We start from the raw sequence: 22,944 nt of genomic DNA, 5'->3' as shown, positions 1-22,944 counted from the left end.
ATTCTGTTATCATTTTTACCAGCAAAAAACTGTTTGTCTTGACTGTTTCCAAACTATTTCTGTTACTGTGGTCTGATGAATCTGTTAATTGGCTCAAGGGAAGAGAGGAGCTGTGGGCCCCTTTTTCCCTTCAGTTGGCAGTTGCCCACTTTGCCTGGTTGGTAATCCAGCCTTGGCTGTTACTATTTTTTTAGATTAGTAATTCTCATTGTGACTCACTAGATTTGATTTAATAACGCGTTAACTTGCCCAGCACTAATATAAATGTATCAAATACATTACATTTTTGTCTACATTTCTCTTTGAGGTGTTTTTTTTGGTACACCTAGTTCCATCTAATGTCCATCCAATACAACTTTTTTAAGCTCATCAGATTCAGTTTTTGTTTTGACACCAACCCAAATTATGCCAAGAGAGTGGACAGTATTCACATTTAGTGGCTAGCCGCTAGCTCAGCCGTGCTTGTGCATTTAGCGGCTTAGCGCCAGTACGGAGGACAGGAAGTAGTAAATTCTAACGTGTCTTAGAATAACAGAAGCTCATTCTGCTTTAAAGGGGATGCCCCTGCTGACTCCGGGGTCCCACTCACTAGAAATATCCGAACCTTTCAGTCACAGTGAGCAACCTGTGAGCACTCAGCTCCATGGCAGGATCATGTGAAGCTCCTCTGAAGTGACGTTGTCCTCTGCGAGGCTGTCAGTTTGATTCCCAAAGTGTTGCAGCTGTGTGTGTGTGTGTGTGTGTGTGTGTGTGTGTGTGTGTGTGTGTGTGTGTGTGTGTGTGTGTGTGTGTGTGTGTGTGTGTGTGTGTGTGTGTGTGTGTGTGTGTGTGTGGGGGGGGGATTGAATAGAGAACGTCAGCTGAGCATGTGTATAACAGCAATGTATCTCACCAGGGTTGGACTAGTTGATCACAGAATACATTTTATGTTGATTTGTAATAAGTGGACTAGGCTAGAAGGTCATTGGAGCAGGGAGGTTTTGGGAGGCCCCTTGATATCAGGAGTTTACAGATCCACACACAGTCGGCTCTTTGTGTGGCTTGTGGTTGAGGCCCCCCCTGCACATGCAGAAGTGGCACAATGACAGCCATTAACGTATTTCTGCATAGTTATGTCACACAGAGCCAGAGCCAGCTCAACAGCGAGCCGCACATCACTGCGACCACAAAACGGAGCTACGTGCTCCAGTTGTGCGCCGTCACCGCTGACTGGCAGACACGTGCGCTTTCCAACAGAGCGACTCATTCAGAATGATGGCGAGTTACTGGTCAGAACAGCAGACAGTGTCACTGTCATTAATGGATGCATTGTCAGTCTGTGTCCTCCTCACTGCAGCCACCAACAGAGAACATTTCAATTGAAACTGTGGCAGCACCCTGTTCACCTGATGTACTCGGTGTGAAAGAAGTATGACCGCTAGAATCTGGTGTGGTCGGGCAGAGAGAACAAAGTGAGCAAACATTTTAAGAAAGCTCTTTATTTTTTTCTTTCCTTGTGTGGAGGAGTAAATATTATAGGAACAAAGTTGTTATTCCTCAGTTGTCTTTCTTTCATTCATTCATTCATTCATTTCGTCATTCATTTACAGTCAGTCTGTGCCCTCTAGTGGCTGTCAAAATTAAAGTGACAAAAAGATAAATAAACCTTTGTTATTATTTAAATATGTCTATGTTGACGTCTTGTATCAAGGTATGTTCGGACAGAAGGCAAAGCGTGTCATTTATACGGAGATGGCCGCCAGATCGCTTGTGCACTCTGTGTTGAGTGGTTGAGAACGAACAATGTACCAACTGTGCACATGTGAGCTGTAAGCTAGCCACAGTCGCATCTCCTTCATCTGTCAACCTGCCAGTCCATCTGTCTGTTTGCTGCACACCAATTGTGGGATTGGAAGTGTATCAGTGCATTTACGTGGCAGCTCGAAAACTCATCAGAAACTCTGGTTGTTTTCGACATTTCCCTCCAGTCGCCTCCACGGCGACGACAGCTGTGCCCGAGGCCTTTTATTTTTGGGTTGTCCGTCCCTCCATCCATCCGGTCCATTCTCATGAACGCCACATCTCAGGAACAAATAAAGGAAATTTCAGCAAATTTGGAACAAAAGTCCACCTGGACTCAAGGATGAACTGATCAGATTTTGTTGATCACAGGTCAAGGTCACTTTGACCCATTCTCGTGAATCAAGCCTCATGTTGTGTCTGAACACCTCATGTTGTGTCTGAACACCTCATGTTGTGTCTGAACACCTCATGTTGTGTCTGAACACCTCATGTTGTGTCTGAACACGCCATGTTGTGTCTGAACACGCCATGTTGTGTCTGAACTCGCCATGTTGTGTCTGAACACGCCATGTTGTGTCTGAACACGCCATGTTGTGTCTGAACAGGCCATCTTGTGTCTGAACAGGCCATGTTGTCTGCTCACATGCCCATGTGTACAATCAAATATGTTTCTGTAGCCTAATTGTTTGTCATACTGGCCCTGAAGGGATCAATTTGCTGTTTTTACTGATTCAAAGCTCTTCACTAAGTTCATATCACGTTCCCTTATATTTCTCCTGTTGCTTGAAACACAATCTAATCTTCAACCCTCTCCAAGTGTTGTTGACCTCCAGTCTCTGGCAGGTAATCATGGTGCAAAGTGATTGGCTAATTGCAGTTAGCTGCTTGGAATAACTGGAGGGCTGAATGGAATTAAGATGGAGTTCAAGACACAGGAGCCAGTATGACATTCGGGGAAGTCTAATTCCTGAAACCTCACCAGTCTTATAAACGGTTGCATGAAGACGCGTTGCTGACCAGTGAGGATTCCGCCTCTCAATGTTTGTTTTGTCGAGGTCAGCTCATGGTGGAAGAAAGAGAGGGTTTGTGCAGCTAGCATGCAACGGCTGGTATACAGCTTCCAGTTCAACTCTCTGTCTTACATTTCCCACTCCTCTCTTGACAGTCTTTATGTTTTACATCTTATTTTACATATTTTGTGTTCGGCTCAAATTTTAACCTGCCCTCGAAAAACGTTGAATTTGTAGAATTTTGTGTCCCTTCCACTCCTCTTTCACTTGTTTGAAGAAAGGAATGTCATTGAGTCATCTGTTGTGTGGTTTTATTAATTTGCTGTAATATGAATGCACAGATATCAAAGCATGGACAGTCTGTCTTTGAGGAGCTGTGGGATCAAAGAGTGTCAAAGCTAACCTCAAATCCTCCACATACCTGGAGGACTTAGATTAGGCTGGCATCATCCTGGCCCGCATCCCCATATCATATTTATCACAGCCTCCATTGTCTGCTACTACACACACACCCACACACTCTGATATCCTGTGAAACCTGAACTCACAGGGCAGATGAGGAAATCTACACTTCCTCCTGACCTGTGCTGGATCTTCCCATTAGGGTGATTGTGTCTTTCTTCCAGCAGAGTTCCCCTCACAGTGGAGGATCTCACTAATGACATCAGATGGAATGAAGCTGATGTTCAGGCTCCTGTAAATAACATCAAAGGGCTGATGTGGAACAGTTGGCCAGGCTGCCCTCCCGTATTAACCCACATTACAGCAGCTCCGCACTTTTAACAGGCAGCACAATCTCAGACGGCTCACGGAGGCCTCCTGATGTTGTCTGGTTGTTTCTGGGCTCTGACTATCTGGATTTGTTTCTTTATACTATAATGCAGAATTTCTAATCTGGTTACATTTCTTTTAACACTTCATTTCCTTTTTATTTTTGTGGTTATGTCAAAATACAACTCTGTGTTAGCACCGTAGACTGTATATAAAAGTGGATGTCGTCACCGTGTCGTCACCTATTGGTTTGTGGAATGCCGTTATGAAGCCTGGATTTTGGCACCTTGGCCGTCGCCATCTTGTTTTGTTTTTTTTGGAGCCAGAAGTGAACCTATTTGGATGAGAGGGTGGAGCTATGGAAAAATGAGGGGCTAGGTAACGTTAGCATAACAAATGCAAAGTCCAGCTAGCGCTAACTTGATTAGCAATGTGCAGCCATAATTCACGTCAACTGTGATGGTATGCTAATTTTGGCAAGCAAGAAACAGGCTTGCTTGTTCTGTACTTACTGGGAAACAAAACAAGGGCCGACCCCTAAGAGAGTCTTTTAGTACACCGAGCTAAGCTAACGAATCAGATATGGTGAGCACAGACACCGATATCTGCTAGCTTGAATTAGTGCTAACATATAAATAATAGCACAGACTTCTTGAACAGTCTGTTAGTACAATGAACTGCACAGCAAGCCATGTGATTTGTCTCATAGCTGCATGAGACATTCTCCAAAAGGCACCAACACCACAACCGAGCTAGTGGCTAGCCACCTAGCACCCACTTGACACTCATAGCAGCCACACCCTTAATTAGATAGATAGATAGATAGATAGATATAAACTTTATTCATCCCCAGGGGGAAATTAGTTTGTAGCAGCAGCAATTTACAGAGTAAAATATAACATATGGAAATGCACAATATATACAGTACAATAAAATAACAGAGCAGATATTGAATTTGAAGAAATAGATTAATAAAAAAAAATAAGATAAAATAGAATAAAAAATAGAAATGTACAGTATATACAATGAATAGAGTGATATTAATTAAATTAACAACCATTAAACTAAACAAACTGGACAGTAGAGCAAGGATCACCAACAACAAGCAACAACCGTGTAGCGTTGTTGTAGTCATGTGAAGGACGATGATCTGGCCCGAGGTGTTTTATTATAAAGTCTTATAGCAGAGGGCAGGAATGTTTTTCTGAATCTGTCCTTGTGACAGCGGAGCTGGATGAGTCTGTTAGAGAAGGTGCTCCGCTGTCCCTGCAGGAGGTGGTGGAGAGGGTGGATCGGGTTATCCAATATGGATAATAGTTTCTTCAGTGTCCTCCTCTCCACCACCTCTCCCAGATTGTCTTGTTTGCAGCCAATGATGGAGCCGGCCTTCTTAACCAGTTTGTGTTAAGTCTGTTGGTGTCTCCGGCTCCAATGCTGCTCCCCCAGCAGACTACGGCAAAGTACAGTGCACTGGCCACAACAGACTGGTAGAACATCTCCAACATCTTGCTGCACACGTTGAAGGATCGAAGTTTCCTCAAGAAAAAGAGTCAACTCATCCCCTTCTTGTACACAGCGTTGATGTTGGTCTTCCAGTTCAGTCTGTTGTCGATAGAGACACCCAGGTACTTGTACTCCTCCACCATGTCCACATCCTCTCCCAGAACTTTCACCGGTTGTGGAGCCGTCGTCTTCCTCCTGAAGTCGACCACCATCTCTCTGGTCTTGGCCACGTTCAGACGCAGGTGATTTCTACCGGCCCACTCCACAAAGTCATCCACTACTGACCTGTACTCCTCCTCCCGTCCGTCCCTTATACACCCGACCACTGCAGAGTCATCAGAGAACTTCTGCAGATGGCATGACACAGAGTTGTACTGGAAGTCAGTGGTGTACAAGGTGAACAGGAAGGCAGACAGAACAGTTCCCTGTGGGGCTCCAGTATCACTGACCACCACATCAGACAGCACACTGCCCAGTCGGACAAACTGTGGTCTGCCCGTGAGGTAGTCAGTGATCCAGGAGACAGTGGACGCGTTAACCCCCACCACCCGCAGCTTCTCACTCAGCAGCACTGGTTGGATGGTGTTAAATGCACTGGAGAAATCAAAGAAAGTGATTCTCACAGAGCCACCGGTTCCGTCCAGGTGCGACTGAGCTCGTTGCAGCAGGTAGATGATGGCGTCATCCACTCCCACATGAGGCTGGTATGCAAATTGCAGAGGGTCCAGTGAGGATTTCACCTGCGGTCGGAGGTGGGCCAAGACCAGCCTCTCCAGCACCTTCATCACATGTGATGTGAGGGCAACTGGTCGGTAGTCATTGAGGCCAGATGGTGTCGTCTTCTTAGGTACAGGAACCAGGCACGACGTCTTCCACAGCACCGGGACTTCCTCTTGCTTCAGGCTCAGGTTGTAAAGGTGTTGCAGGACATCAGACAGCTGGATGGCGCAGGTCTTCAGGACCCTGGGGCTGATGCCATCAGGTCCCGCAGCCTTGCCTTGGTGGAGTCTCTCCAGCTGTCTTCTCACCTGGCCAGTCGTCACAGAAGGGGGGGGGGGGGGGTCATTGTGTCGGTGGTGGCAGAGCCCTTTGAAGTGGAGGGCTCTGTGTCTATGCAGCTCACCAGGGGGGACAGAGGGGACAGAGGGGGAGGTGTTTGGGAGGTGGGACAGATGAGGGCTGTACATGTAATTATGCATAGCTCTAAGCCTTCATGTCATTTAAATGGATGAGTTGCAAAAAGATTCACTCCCCATACATTATGATCAGGGAAATTAGCTTTAGAGACCCAAACTGTCTATTGTTATAAGCTGTACACATGTTTGTTTCAGCTGTAAATTTGGGCATTTAACCATCATGTGGTGCAGACTAATCTCGATAAACTTAATATCCTTTCAGTGTTGTTCTTTAGAGTTAAAGGGGAATTCCACCAATTTTACACACCAAAGTCTGATAACTGGAGCTCTAGTGGAGTTACCCTGCATATACAGCTGTATAAAGGCTTTAGTGTCTCCAGATAGAGCTGTTTGAAGTCTGATAAATGTCCTCGAGTGATGTCACTTGAGTCAGCGTTGACAATAAGTTTGGAGAGTAGAGTTAGAAAGAAGTGAATTTACCAGACCTATGTAGCCCGATTCTCATCTTTTTGAAGCTAGAGACTCAAAGTTACGTTGGCCGCTTTCAGCATAAACGCACACAAAGCACCAGTTCCTCGACAAGGCAGAAGAAAAAAGAGAATACGCTTGTTCTTCTGCATCAATTTTAATCCTATTTCTAAACTGTCCATGGTCAGTCTGAACATGTCAAATGAGTCCAACTCTAAATTGGAGTACTTTTTGAGTTCCTTGAGCTTCTTCTTCCCATTTCTCTCAAACTTTGGACAAAACAACCGTTCGCAACATCAGTTTTTCAAATATTTGCGCCATTTCACAGGGTCACATTTTGCATTGCAGCTCAGTGCATATTTGTATGTCTATTAAATCCTTACATAACCCCAACATTCATGTCTGTGTGCACATTTCCTCAGGTGTTCCTGGGGCCAAACGGCGAAGTGGAGGAGTACTCCGTCATGTCCATTCAGCAGAACACAGCCATTAGTTCGGACCTCATCCTGGACCAGAAAGAGGAACATCTCTTCATCATGACTCATAATATGGTATAAGCACACGCAGATAATTTGCACTCTTGTAGCCTCATTTCATGCTTTGTTTTCTTCCTGTCATGTAGTTGTACAGCTAAAGAGAAATAATTCAGACTCTCTTGTTTCTGCCCCAAATAGCAGCCTGTAGTTAGGATTATTCTAATGACCATATTTTCATTATGCATTGTTCCACTGGAAAAAGTGGGCCACCTATTATTTTTAATCAGATTTCCTGGATCTTAGTGAGCACGACTGATCATGATTGTGTTGTCCTGGTTCCAGCTGCAGAAGAGGCCCGTGGCTGAATGCCAGCAGCACCCAGACTGCCACTCCTGCCTGCTGGCCCACGACCCCTACTGTGGCTGGTGTGTCCTGGAGGGCAGGTGAGATAAACCACCTAAAGTCCTAATCTAGCATCATATAATGTGTGGCTGAAATTGAATTGAATTACAACTGAATTCTAATTTCTGACTTCAGAAAACACAGTCTCAGAAAACATCTCTGAATAATACTAAACCTTTGTAAACTTCAGTCTATGTAACCTCACCTGAACAGCAGCCACCATTGCTACAAATAATAATTACAGATAATGCTAATTGCTAAGACGTAGCGTAACAGTAGACGAAGTCGAAAAGCGTGTTATGCCACTTACGCTGCAACATCTGTCTAAAGTTTGCTATTTAAAGTTTACGCTCCTATTGCTTATGATGTTTTTATTTCTAAGAGGAAGAATCATATTCTTATCAAAAATTTTACATTCACAGATTTATTATAAACAGTATTGACTGAATTGTAAAATGTAAAATATATTCAAAATGAACTACTCACGTTGCTGTGAAATGTTCCTTTTTGAATATTATGAATATTATAAATAAAAAGTGGAGTGCTGACATGTAGTGTTGTATCAGCTGCTGCCACTCTTGTTAGTTTTCAAAGTGTTTTTGCCAAGTCATGTTTGAGTGTGCTCCGGTGGGGTTGCGTTTGAGTCTGATGAAAGAAATCTTCCTCTCCCTCCCATCTGTGTCTCCTCCCCTCTCCTCACTGCTCTGCCTCACCACCCGGCCTCCCCCTCCCTCTCACCTGGATGTTTTTCTCTCTGCTCCTCTCTTATCATCCTCACTCCATCTGTCATATTCTTCGTGCCTTCATAACAGTCCCGTTTGTAAAGTTTCCTTGTTTGGAATCTGTTTCCTAGTTCAAGTAAATTTTTCTCAACTTCTCACACACTACTTTTATTAGATAGTTTTAGAAGCAGAAACCAGACCCCTCTGCCAATCACAACATAACATGGTAACAGTCCAGGAAGGAGTTATTGTGCAGTTTTACAATCACAGTATGATTTATGGATTTGCAGTATACACCGAAGGTCATTTCCATGCTTCAAGTGTAAATGGCTGTTTTATAGAGTTTGAGAGGCAGATGGTGAGCTGAACTTAAAATCACAACACACAGTGACGATGATGTCAGCGCGTGCTTTCCCTCGCAGGTGTGTGTTGCAGTCGGAGTGTTCTCGTGGGAAGCAGCCGGGTCAGTGGCTGTGGAGCTTCGACATGGAGCAGCAGTGTCTGGCCGTCCAGGACCTCAACCCCTCCAACGTCAGCAGGGAGGAGAGCAGGACGGTGAGTCTGCAGCACAGTGACACAAACCCGAGCAGCGACAGAGCAAAACCAAACTCTAGACGTACATCTGCCCGCCCGTACACACATCTGCAAAGGATCTAAGGGAGGATGAGCAAAAGCATCCTTTCTAGTTTCTGCTAATAAAACGTCCACCTCAAGCACCTACAGGCCTTTTCCAAGAATATCTTGCAATACCCCCCCCCCCCCCAATGATAACAGTCTCCTCACATACCAAAACACCATACACCCACATATCACCTCGCCGTAAGTCATCCAAGAGTCTCTTATCAGCCGGAAGATCAACTGTGCGCTGGCTAGGGAAACTGTGTGTGTGTGTGTGTGTGTGTGTGTGTGTGTGTGTGTGTGTGTGTGTGTGTGTGTGTGTGAGTGTGTGTGAGAGGGAGTGCGTGAGAAGATAGTGATCAGAGCCCTGTCCTGTCATGTCCTGGTGCAGGAGAGAAGTTACAGTATCTGTCATCTGTGTAGAAGATGGTGCCTATGGATAGCAGCAGAGGCAAAAACATTTGTACAATACACAAAGACAGTGTTACATCATGGGAGAGGACGACTCAAGAACATTTCGTCTTTTAAGTCTAAGTACAATGGGTGGGTGTGAGGTAGACCAGTTGGGATCACATGCATATTTCCCTGGGATTGTAAATGTTAGAGATGCACTGATACAAGTACAAGTACTAACGTGTAGAAAAGAGGTTCAACACAAAACTGGACAAACAGATCAAGTACCAAATCAAGAGGTAAATCTAGTCATATTTATGGCATGGCAGAAATGATGTGGGCCATTAAAAGCAGCGTCATGATGCTGGTGCAGTGCCCTTTAGGAGCCGACTGCTTATCTGCTAAGCAGAATGCCCACAGCATTTGAGCAAACTTTGGAGGCCAGCTATAGCAAGACTGTATGGAGAATGAAAAATCTGAAAAGGTAACTTTTGCTGGCTTGATCCAGTGATGTTTGGCGATTTGGTGACAATTGCTCAAAGTGTGTTGGGGGAGCAGTGGAGTAACAGATTTTTTCTGAAAATTACAGTTCAATAGTTAGACCAAAATGTAACATTCATGGTTATACCGCCACCATCTGAAATTTCTGAGTCTCATGAGATAACAGCTTGAATATCTTTGGGTCTTGGGTTTGTTGTTGGACAAGTCGAGCAATTTAATGACAGCTTGAGCTTTAGGAAATCGTTATGAAAATTTCTCAATATTCCTTAAAATCTTATGGACCAAATCATGAATTAAAATCATACTAAATAGTCATTTTTATTTATTAAAAGAAATCTGGTACTATGATTTGGGGAAAGAGTTTACTTTAAGAGTTACTAATTGATCTGAATGGAATCAGTTAAGGTCCAAAAAACAACACAAGGTGATCTATGTCCTACTGCCATCCTACAGTGGAAGCCACGGCCACCGGAGGGAAAAACAATAAGGGCTGACACGCTGACAAAATGCCTGTTGCTAGCAAATAACGGGAGATTTCTGCACGTCAAAGGACTTTTGTAGCACCCTATGTCTACCAGTCTTTCAATCGGAAGATCAGAGGTTCGATCCCCGGTTCCTCCAGTCCATGTCGATGGGCAAGACACAACCCCCGATTGCTGTCAAAGGCTGTGCCTGTGGTGTGGTGACCTTCAGTTCTGCTGTTCAGCAGCTTATAATAACTTAGTTCCGGGTTCTTAAATTTGTTGGTGGTGCGTCCCACCACACAGCGACTTTGTGACAAGGAGGCACCTTCACACAATGCAAAGTCAATGGAGAGTGATGAATTGTTTTCTCCTCCGGTGTGGGCGGGACTCAATTGCGCTCTATACTCTCTGATTGACAGATGATATCTTGGAGCTGTAGACGCTAACACAAACACTACATGACTGAGGAGGCACGGTGGGGCCAAAATAGAAAGAGTATGATAATAAATCAAGTATGATTCATGCTCCTGCAGCAAGGGAATCCATTTCAGTTTTCAAATCAAATGACTTCACATTGACATTTACAAGTGAGCAGATCCGATGAATCAGTCATCATGACCTTCAGTGTCCTCTGTAACAGCACAGGTGTGGCCTCAGTAATGCAGAAGTTTCTGTCCGATAACTATATCAATAACTAACAGTTTATGTTCCAGACGGGGAACTAAAGCCGTAATCTATACTGTCGCCGAAGCCACCAGACTCCATCGGAAAAATACTGTAATTTTATCTGGTGGAACAAAGAAATTGCTGATCTACTGCTGCCTTGATCGGTTGAGATGATCTTATGAGCTCCATTCCTACACGTATAAATGTGGTTCTAAAACAAACATGGATCTGATGAGGGTTTTGAAGTCTCCCACATGTACAGTAGCGCTGTCTGAAGGAGTTTGAATCGGTGTTTGTTTTTTTGTCTTTCGCCAGGTGTCTCTGTCAGTCGCTGGACTTCCAGTGTTAGAGAAAGGCGAGTCCTACTCCTGCTTCTTCCAGGACACTAACAGTCCTGCCGCTGTCACCGAAACCGGGGTCACCTGCCATTCTCCCGACACCAGCCGAGTACCCGCGGTGCCTCCGGGACAGGGTGAGTGCTCCTCAACCGCAGACCTGAACGGTCTTTGTTTCTAGAACAAAACCAATGAAGCTGAAGTTTAATTACCGGTTTGAACTTTTCAACTTTGCGATAGGAGGATTTGGCTGCATTCTGTTATGAGATTGTTTGCGTGCCCAGGCAGACCATACACGTATGCAGTCCAATCCCTGCGTCCATGAATGTAGGCTAACCCAATCCATTTCCCCTAAAACCAGCTTACACAGCAGGGAGTAATCTGTATTTTAAAGCATACAACTCCCAATAAATGTATTTCATCGAGGGATTCTATGCTCGATATGTGCTTTGGTTTTCCCTAGTTTGTGTGATTGTTTAGTGAGCTGAGAGCTGCTGTTGTTATAAGTCAGCGGCAATGATAAAAGAAGATTTAAGGGGCTTGTTAATAAAAACTGAAGCCTCTATAGAGGTCACCCTCACCATAACATTCACATGATTTGTGTTTGTTGTGTGTCTCTCTCTCTCTCACACACACACACACACACACACACACACACACACACGTTCCCATGCCAGCATTCCTGAAACTTGCAGCTTGTTGTAGTTCTCAGGGTGCGGGGCTCAGGAAGAATCAGCCCGGGGGGGGTTTACTGAGATATGGACACACAGGCTGCATTTAAGGATCTATCTGTGGCTTACCTTTACTTAAAGAGGGTTAGTGCCAGTGCTTACTTTATAACAAAAAAGGGCAACTGTTGCTTTAAAGTTGGAGATCAGATTCTCACCTGACTGCTGCCTTTTTAACAATGCTTCTCATTTGCACTGATGCAAAAACACATTGTACCATCTTTTAACTCTGGGTAGGCCGGACAAGATAACTCTTTTTGTTGGATGAAAAAGACCAGGAAAAAAGTGAGAAAAAGTGAGATAAATGATATTGTCTGAATGTTATTTTAAAATATATATATTTAATAAAAACATATAGATAAAATAAAACTATGCAGCCAAAACAATAACTAAAATGGACTCTTGGGCTCCGTTAACAAAAGTGTGCAAGTCTGCGCTATGCACAAATCTTAAAATGTTAGAAAAAGGCTGTTTATTCTGGCATAACGTTTTTATGTAAACACAATGACAATGTTGAGGTCTTCTCCATATATTGTACGATAAATGTTCAAGGTGACATGGATTGGAGGCGACCGGTACATTTTTTTATATTACCCAAACTGTGTGTAGTAAACATAGTTTGCTAACCGACTTCCTTGTTTCGACTTAGCGTGAGCCTCCGCAGACGGAGTGTGACCAACGAGTGTAACCCAGAGATTGTAGGTGTAACCGGTAAAATCCATAAACCAACCTCCACAGGGCAGAGGAGGGATTGTAATTATCTGTAAACTCATACCTCATATTCATGGACTACTTTGTCTTTTTACAAGTTATTATTACAAGCATTATAAAGGTTGAATATCCTGTAAACTATTTGATTTGGCTAAAATAATAACTCAAAGATTTTTAAGACCTCCTGTTTCTAAAACAAATTGGCCTCCTTAGTATAATCCCTTGACATGTAAATGGTGTTTTTATCAGTGAACTATGTGAGACAGTCAATAGATCGCTCGCCAAGTTCCAAACATTCAGAGGTGCACGACCAAGCGGCGCGTCCACTTGCGTAGTTGTGTACTCAGTTTTCCTGTGCAGTGAGGAGTTACTGCCAACACTTTAGGCATGCTCACAGTTTTATGCACACAGCCTGTATCCAGAAATGTTAGGTTCAAGAACCTCTCGAAACTGTGGGGGAAACCGCACGTGGTCCAGCCTTGCCAAAAAGTCAGCCGGTTTCAATTATAATCAAAAGTATTTAATACTACAGAAGCTAAAACAATTGCAAAGTGAAGTACACTATTTACAGTATCTATAGATATATATTTACAGCATCAATATAGAAATATGATCCGCGCGGAAAAGCAGTCATACACACCACCTGGATGACAATGAGATGAACAGCAAGAATGCTATTTCTGAATTTCCTTATATAGTTCGTAAAAAGTCACAAAATGTCCGTCTTAGTTTCTATTGGCTAAATCCAGCTGGCTCCTCCTTCTCGCATCAGCCAGCTAGAGCAGTGGTTCTCAACTGGTCTGGCTGCGGGACCCACCATCACCCCTTAATGACAAGCCGCAACCCACGACCCAAATTTTATATATATATATATATATATATATATATATATATATATATTTTATGTGGGTATATCTATATTCAAGAAGTCTGGTAGTAGTAACGTCTCTGTGTGGTAAACAACTGTCAAATCAAATAAAGAAAGTACACATCAATTATATTTTAACAAATATTCTAATTTTTCAAATTTAACTGGATGGATTATAAATAATACATAAATAAATGTTCTTCTCATTTCAAGTAAAATAACGGCTGGAATAAAGAATAAATTACGTAACACAATTCATTTTAGAAAAATGATTTTCACTGAATTGCCATGCAGCTTTAAACTCGGTCCATTCAGGGTGAAGTGAAAAAGCCACAACATTATATTTTTCTCATCTTCCAAAAAGAGAAATTAGTGTTGGAAGAATTCACCTATACAAGTCTGTCCAGTCAGAGTCTAATGACTCTGGTCTCTCTGGCCATTATTCTCTTTTGGAGATCATCCTATGATTTGACTTTCACAACTCTCACTACAATAGTCCTGCTCTGCTGTCTATATACTCGTCTCTCCCCGTGTGTCACGGTGTGTCTACATCTCACTCAAATCAGGAAACTTGTCAGAATGCCCATATTTGATTGGCTGAGCTGCATCACGTGATGTGATTCACAACGCATTGGTCGGTGTTTTTCCTGCACTGCTGAACAAGTACCGTAAATGCTGGAATAATTCCGCTGCATAAAAATTGCCCTTCAAAATAAAATCACAACTTTTTTTTTTTTTGTCAGGCAAAAGCCGCGACCCACTTTTGGGTCGCGACCCACCAGTTGAGAATCACTGAGCTAGAGGACCACTGAGCTAGTGTCCCTGTAAATGCCTGTCTGGAAATCCCTGTCTGACCCTTGGCTATTCCTGACAGTTTAATACATTCAATGACTGTCTTTTATGGCTTAACACTTCTATGGTAAACATACTGTAAACATACTATACATTCGATAAGGATTTGCAACTTTTGGCAAAAACTTCACAAGCATAATTGGCATAGCCCAAGTACTTGCTAACATTTTACTATCCACCTCCAAGGTGCTATAAATTCTACTAAGAAACACTTCTAACTATAAATTCTAAAACACACCTAATTATGAATCCTAAAACACACCTCTAATTATGAATCCTAAAACACACTTCTAATTATAAATATTATTGTAACTAATGGTCAAAACTATGAAAACAATATCCAAATGTAATAATCCATAATGTTGTATGAAGTGTACCCATGCAGTGTATCCTCATGCAGCTTTAAAACGTGTTCTGTGTTGAGCAGTGTGTGACAGAACGGAAGCCTCTGAGGCCTGTCCTGTCTCTGTCTGGAGGCTGCACATGGCTCTATTAGACCTCTGTGGACCAAACCTTCTCTCACAGTGTTTTGGGAAACATCGTACTCATCCCAGACTTTCCGAATCGGAGACGATAAGCCCTGGGAGAATATTTCCAGAGCCCCGTTCGCTCAGCGTAAATATGATGGGGTTTCCTCACGCTGTCTCTCTCTGTGTTTTGTGCTCCTCAGACTTCATCACAGTCACCCTGTCTCTTCGCTTTGGGGACGTCACCGTCACAGCGAGGGATTTCACCTTCTACGACTGTACCGCTGTGAAGCAGCTGTCCGGCAGCGTGCCGTGAGTTAACCATTATTTATCTGCTCTCCTGTCTCCTCCCGCTCTGCTCATTGCAGACCTCATAATCAAGTCTCCATCCGAGTCTGTTGGTCTGAATTTTGCACCCTGTTCAATCTTTGTCCCTCCATCAATTCACCCGTCTGTCTTTCCTATTTTTATCCTTACCTTTATTCAATGAAGTTCTCTCACTGAAGTATTCCGAACCCTCATATCTATTGTAACGTCATGAGAAGTTCCTGGGGCTGGTGGGGGTGGGGTGGTGCGATGGAACTAACAAACCCAGGCAAAAATCAAAGGTTTTCAGAATAAGGTCACGTTTTATTCTTATTCTGCTCCACTACTCAGGAAAGTCTCTTCATCAAAAATCCAAAACAAACAAACAAAAACGTCCAAACGGAGATAATGCGTCGTTCAACAGAACCGTACTAGACAAAAACTCAACTTAAAGTGTCCTCTGCTTTCTTCCGACAACCGGGTCTTCTTCCTCTGAAAACCTCCTCACTGTGGTTCGGAACTTGTTTCCAGGTAGGTCTCCGTGCTCCTTCACGCCATGTGCTCGCTCCTCCTCTCCTCCTGCAGCCCTTAAGTCCGGCCTCAATCAGATGGCCTAAACACCTACACCTGGGTGAGTGGTGAGGCCTTCTGGGAGACGGAGTTGTTGCCTCAGTGGCCATCTTGTAGTGTGGCTGCTGCTCCTTAAAGTGGAAGAAGCACCCATCTACCACCTGGCCCCGTGTGATGCCACACTATACAACCCTCAGGCTGAAGAATGCCACGTCCGTGTGATTTGATCACTAGCATAACCGACTCTCCTTGCTACGTCAGGCTACCCGCTCCACTCCGTTTGTGGACACGACATCCTGCTGTCGGACATCAGCAGACCACAACATATCAAATGTAGCAGTGTCAGAGGTTGTATTTGGGACCTGAAACAATTAGAAACTCTGAATACAGCTGCAAACATCAGCAGCGTGTCACCGGAGCAGCACCGCACGTACAGAAATATAGAACAATGATTTGACATCTTTTAAAAAGCAAAGTGGCCCGGCCCATAGATGTTGGAGTGAGAGAATCTACATTTTTTTTTTTTTTTTTGCATGAAGGTATTTCTCTGTAGGGTCCTTTCCAGCATGATGTCAGACACTTATAATAACAATCTGAGTCTGTCAGTGGCAACAACAAGCTCTTTTATTGGACGAACATTGACTGTGAGGAGTTGCCCCAAGACATTACATTACAGTCCATTTAGTAGCTGCAGTCTGCAGCCTTCTCCCTCAATACTGGATCAATCTAAAACATTGCTTCCCCATTAGTCACTTAGACACAAAAACATGAGATAGTGTTGTTGGGAATAACATAGCCTGACACGGGTTATCAGCAATATGTTGGGAACGTAAAGGAGCGTGTTTGGGTTATCAGCATCTAAGAGACTAAGTTCTTGACATCAATAGAATTATTAATGTCAGTAACAATTATTAATAATAACTGGGCACCACCCTGCGAACAGGGACCAATAACCAAACGATAAACTAAGTCTCATAATTAGCGTTCACTCACAATGTCAATAGTCTGAGTACTATTACACATTCAGAGTGAAAGTGAAGGTTTAAGTACGAGCACAGACCACATATACAGTTATTATTACAATACATGCACAAAGTAATCACAGACAGCTGCTCTTTAAAATATAACAGAGTTTATTACGTTCTAATACTAATGATCTAGTCAACTAATATCTAAACTAACAACAACTATACATTTATGAGCACGCTATCTAAAATCAACAGACTATTGAAAAGAGAGGGGGGGGGGGAGGAGTGTGTGTAGGGGGAGGAGCGAGGGAACAGCTCAGCGACGTATGACGTAGTTGGGACGTGGTGACGTCTGTCATGCGCGAGACTCAAAATGGCGGATAGCCAACAGAAGACCCGGCGTCTATACGTGCCGGTAGCCGTTTAGCACGTAGCTACATTAGCTCAAAGCTATATGTGTGTGTGGATTAGTAAAAGAGAAGGGAAAGGAACAAAACAAAATGAAATAAAACAAAATATCCTCCGCGCCGGAGTTCGGTAAACTGTTCTCCCAGCAAGAGGAGCAAGAACCGGGCTCTTTGTCACAGACGCGGTTCCGACCTCTGACCTGAGACGCAGTCCCCGACCTCACTGCGGCAGTCTCGACACGAATCACAGTAGCATGGAATACACGCTACTACACAACACTAGCAATTTCAGGGATCGCCAGTGTCGGTGATCATAAAGTATATGTTGCCCTCCCGTCAGTGTATGATGACGGGCGCACCAAAGAACGGCAGCAGACACCTTGAATACAGTTTAAACAAATGTTTTATTGAGGGTGCCTGTTCTCTACGTTACACTCTTCTCTTGCTGTTCTTCTTCTGAGCTTTAGTAACGTCCAAACTCAGCAACAATACCACAATAACTATGCGGTCACATTCACCAACGGGTTAGCTTGTTAGGCTAATGCTAATAACGGCCCTATCAACAGTTTTCTACCAAACAGTGAATTACAATCTCTTACTAGCCTTAGCTAACAAGCGTAACAGTTAACCTAAACAATGTGTGCCTTTAAAATCGAAATCTCACCTTGAATACAGTTTAAACAAATGTTTTATTGAGGGTGCCTGTTCTCTACGTTACACTCTTCTCTTGCTGTTCTTCTTCTGAGAAACTTTACAAGGAAGCGTGAATACCATGTACAGACAACCCCCTAGTGGTGAGATGGCGACACCTGCTGGCCGTTTTAACTATAACACACATTACAATATAAAATTAGTTCGTCAAAAATCCATTTATCTCACACATATACCACGTCATAAAAATGAACAGTACTTTAAGCACACAAACAATATAAAATAAACACAAATGAAACTCTCTCTAACTCTGCCCAGACTATTTTGCCTTACGGTACGATGCGATCGTGGTGATTGAGGGGGGTTCTTCTGAGCTTCGATGGGCACAGGCAGCGCGGCTGCGGGCCGCGGGAGGTGTTCTCTCGGTAGGAGAGAATCGCTGTCCTTATGGCCGGTGTGCGAGTTTAACTGGTTTTGAATTAACTGGTTTATGTGGGAGTGCCTGAGGCAGATGTGTGGTAGAGTGGCATTTCAGGACCCACGTAGAATAAACAGGAAATAAATATTTCGATCGTTTCGCCTCTGTCTTTCACGTAGTTTCTACGGTTTCTTTTGATAGAATATAAACGGAACACTTTGCTGGAAAATGTACTACTCGTTCGCGAGGCTGTGGTTGAGATTCCGAGGACGCATAACGAGGACCAGAGTGAATGACAAAGTTGGTGGTAGGTGTCGATGCCTGTTCAAAATACTTACGTCAATACAAAATACTTACGTCAATAAATCCTTTAAGAAACGCTCTGTTGTCCGTCTTATATTTGTATCATATATCGTTATTAATCTCATGTCAAGTCGATTTGAGACCGATGTACCTGTCTGTGCATCCATACAGCCTGTGAGTTAAACATATGAGCTCAAACACCGCGTACAGATGACTGTCAACTGTGGGAAGCTGTGATCCACCCAGATTAACTTGTGATTCAACTTCTGTAGGCTCTCACATCGCTTATGTTTTATATTAAAGACTACGGACATGCATCTTATGTTAACGATATTCTACACTGTGCAGCACACATTCATCCAGATTAGACATGACTGGTAACTCTCGTTTTGTTACTAGAGGGTTTAATAACTACACGCAGGGGTTAGGGTGTCTGTTGAAACATTACGATGGAGAGGCTTGTTGGAGTATTAATTTAGGATTTCGACAGCTGTATCTCTTTTTGTCCTGCAATACTTCTAATAGACCTCTCTCCACCTTTCTCTTCATCTCCTCATACCTTTACTTCTTTTTTGTCGCCTCTCTGTAACGTCCTTCCACTCCAGGCCGTTATCTTTGTCTCTGATCTGTGCATCCTGTCGTTTCTGCGTGCAGTTGCCGTGGTTGCGTTCTGAGCCAATGGGGCTGTAACTGGTGCGTTCACCAGCACCTGTGCACCCACAAGCCCACCTGTGAGGAGGGGGTGATCATCTACAACCAACATGTAAGTTACACAGAATGCACAGCACCCACGGAAGACGTCATCCGATCACGTCAGGACGTATAACTGTGAAGTCTGTACGCTTCCAGATGGGATGTTAGCCAGAACACATGCCGGGGGGTCAATGTATCAACTGTCAACCAGAGGTCTCCTTCATCTTCCCCCAACACGGGAGTAAAAGTGAAGAGAGGAGGAAAACCGAGTCTGTCTGAGTCCTGTTAAGTCCCTGCTGATTAAAACTGCTTCAAAATAAAATCTTTTAGGTAACAAAATAACAAGGGACTTTTATTGTGAAGAATTTATAAGAAATGAAATGTGTTTACCACTTAGCGGCTATTCTTCAATAAAACAGTTCTACTAATACTGCAGGGAGGAAGAGTGAGCAGCAAATAGAACGGAGGACTTTTATTGTGAAGAATTTATAGGAAATGATATGCTCATCCAATGTTTCACTTCCTTTGACCAGGAAATATATCCGATCACTATCTGATCAGGCAGGTAGCATTGAAGTGTCAAGTTTGGACACACATATGGACACAGCTGAGATCTGATCTGGTGAATCTGATCACAAGTCACATTAAAAGAAAATTGTTTCTACGGCCTAAAATACACACAATCACAACTGGTGCACCTTATTACACATAAGACATTTGTACTCTTAGTGTACAAGTTATTTTGGATAAGTATTGTAAGTCGATCACACACGAGCCAAAGGGTTAAATTGACTGTAGAGTTTTCTGATGTGGGTTGCTGTAGATCAGAGGAATGGTGTGAAACCATTGGCTGGAATATGTTCCTCGCATCACACCCAGCGTGCCTTTCAGGAAAACATCAATTATATCTTTAATACACATTCTCTCCTCTTCATTCAACTGCTGCACAACACAGTCACTCATTTAAGTTCTGAGATAAAACGGGTGCCGAACAAACAAAAAGCTTCGGCTACGGGTTCAGTCATGATGCTTTTTCAAAATAAAAGCACTAGAATGTGTTGGTGGGTTTGCACTGACTACTTGAACCTGGTAAGTAAATTAATGGTTTCCCTATTTAGATAGAATGTATTTTTGGATACATTCATCAGTGCCCATACATGTTTTGTTGGGCCTCATATGCCAAAACAAGCATTTACTTGTAACAGAAGTCATTGCTGTGTCATAAGCAGTAGGTCATGTTTAACGTCACATTTAAGTTCAGTTATTGTTTTTTCCATTTCCTCTCGTCCATTAGTGTTTTGTTTTTTTATTTCGGTCTCACCCTCTCCTCATGTCCTCCCCTCCTCCTCCCTCCCCCAGTTTAAACTCCCCACCTCGGCTCCTCCCACAATCAAACCCATTAAAGTCATCACAACAGCCACTACCACAACAGCTGCCCTGACAACCAGCACCATGACAACCACCACGACAACTCCCACAACAACTATCGCCACGACAACAACTATCGCTACAACAACAACAACCTCCGCAGCCCCCGTCACTGTGGCAACCACTCAGGAGCCAACCACCCCTCCTGCACCCACTACTCCGCCCGCGACCACCACCAACCCTGAGCCAACAACCCCACCCATCACCCTGCCCCCTCAGCCTGCCAGCACCCTATCGTTCACCACACCAGCACCCACTCCACCCCCAAAGGTCACCACCGGCAAGGAAGAGGAGACTGAAGCGGGAGAGCTTTTTGTTGACACAGACGGTGCCGCCGCCACACCCACTGTCGTCATGGTAGCCACAGAGTTGGTGCCAGTCACCGTGGCTGATGGTCTAACTGGAGATCTGGACACCGTGGTGCCTTTGCTCGTCCCGCCCCACGAACCGGATTCCTCCCCCCTGGAGGTGGTGACGGAGGCACCCCCGAGCAACACCCAGGAAGCTGAGGGAGCTCTGAGCCTGGCGGAGCCTCCCACCCTGGCCTCATCCGGCTTCCCCCTGCTGACACCCTTCCACTTGGGCGAACCTGGCGACTCCGAGCACCACCTCTACCTGGACCTGACCCAGACTCCCACCCTGATGCCCACACAAGACTCCCCTACTGAGGCAGGAATCCCAGGCACCGACCCTGAGGTGCTCCTCTGGCCAAAAGAAGAAGAAGAAGACGTCCACGCCGAGAGCGCCGTCCAGTCAGAAAACGACACAGCCACATTTTCCGCTGCCACCGTGTTGTCAGGTGACGGCGAGGTCGACCATGCCCCCCCATCCTACCCCCACCTGCTGGATACTGACTCAGAGCTGGACTACCAGTATGATCCAGCTGACGCCTTCCTCCCGGTGAGTTCAGCCGCCCTCCTCCCCCTCCTCCTACTTCTTCTTCTTCTTCTCAAAGCTTCAGCAGCCTCCCAGCGCTCCCAGCTCCTCACTAGACTCTGTACTCCTGTCCTTGGTTCCCTGCTCCTCCTCTACTGTGTGACACCTGCATTCTTTTTGTTATTTTGCTTTTGCTCCCAAGAAAAACAGCCAGCTGCTGTTTTTTGATTTTTTGATTTACATTTTACATTTAATCTACATTACTTTTAAAAACTAACTTTGGAGGTTTTCTGTTGTGTGTGTTTGCAGTGAATGATGACGTTTACATTCACTGTGGCACGCAGCTGTGCACACCTGGATCGTCTCATTTTTCCACAAGTAAACTCATGCCGTTAGAATGATTTGAAAGATGCTATAATCACTTTAATAAATGACACATTCATGGAAGCAGTAAGTAGTTAGTTTGATCTGCAGCATCACCGTGCCACCTCACTGGATCAGAGGAAATAGTGTGCGTGCATGTGATAGAACCAGAGAGTGAGGAGGGGGGGCTTGTGTGTTTATACTTTGCCTGTGTTTATAGGGGGACGAGGGCTCCTATGTCAGCTGGGGCTCTTCAGCTTGTCCCTGTGTGGAGAAGGTCCAGGGTTCATCACTGCTCCCTGTCAGAGTGGAGAGGAAGATCACCTTACTGGCTCACAACCTGCACCTCTACCAGGTACCCCACACACACACACACACACACTCACATTTACACACTCTCAGCCTCAACACATGTCAAGGATGATTCTATCTGCCTGGCTGGTGATCCCTGCACCAAACACAAGTCTTTGTGTGTTCAGGATACAGAGCTGGACTATGAGTGCGTGCTGGTCATCGAGGGGCAGACGGTGGTGGTGGACGCATACGTGGAGACTGATGACATGAATCCATCAAACTTCGACATCACCTGTCAACTACACCAGGTCTGTAAATGTGCACACACACACACACTTTCACACACACAAGATTTCTGTGTTGGTTGATTTACTAGTGGGAACAGCAAATGGTGGTTTAATACTTAATAGTTCCCAGAATATTGCAGGCAGCAAAACAAACTATTGTGGTTTTAATTAAGAAGTCAGTCAATCATTTTTTTCCATCATTCTATGAGCAACTATGATCTGATTTAGTCTTCAAACGGCAAAAGTGAAAGTAGCTGGTTACCTGCTCTACAGCTCTTCATCGAGCAGCTAACTGTGACTGTTCCAATAAAATGCAGAAAATTACCATTTTTGTTGAGGCATTTTTTGATAGCGATAGCGGTCAGTATCAGCTCTCTGAAAAACGCATTACATTACTTGTGACTACCTTATAATAAAAGTCAACTGGTGTTTTGCCATGTAAATGCTTTTAATGACAAGCTACAGTAGTGGGAAATGTCACACAGTTCATAATACTGCAAAATATAT

The 22,944-nt window shown here is 44.1% G+C and overlaps 1 protein-coding gene across 1 annotated transcript in view; it reads left to right on the top strand.

The window, feature by feature from the left end:
- Positions 1–22,944, top strand: part of plxnb1b (plexin b1b) — a 46,892-nt gene that overhangs the window by 4,973 nt on the left and 18,975 nt on the right. Inside the window, exons 3-11 of the mRNA XM_076096771.1 lie at positions 7,093–7,221; positions 7,489–7,589; positions 8,693–8,825; positions 11,228–11,384; positions 15,077–15,185; positions 19,151–19,259; positions 20,549–21,517; positions 22,077–22,211; positions 22,336–22,458. Coding sequence (XP_075952886.1) covers positions 7,093–7,221; positions 7,489–7,589; positions 8,693–8,825; positions 11,228–11,384; positions 15,077–15,185; positions 19,151–19,259; positions 20,549–21,517; positions 22,077–22,211; positions 22,336–22,458 — 1,965 coding nt within the window. The remainder of the gene's footprint in view (positions 1–7,092; positions 7,222–7,488; positions 7,590–8,692; positions 8,826–11,227; positions 11,385–15,076; positions 15,186–19,150; positions 19,260–20,548; positions 21,518–22,076; positions 22,212–22,335; positions 22,459–22,944) is intronic.

The sequence above is a fragment of the Anarhichas minor genome, unplaced genomic scaffold, assembly GCF_050575085.1.
Source record: "Anarhichas minor isolate MPS153535 unplaced genomic scaffold, ASM5057508v1 ptg000023l, whole genome shotgun sequence".
In the NCBI taxonomy this organism is placed as follows: domain Eukaryota; kingdom Metazoa; phylum Chordata; class Actinopteri; order Perciformes; family Anarhichadidae; genus Anarhichas; species Anarhichas minor.
Note: the sequence above shows the minus strand (reverse complement) of the source record. Positions and strands in the feature narration are given on the sequence as shown.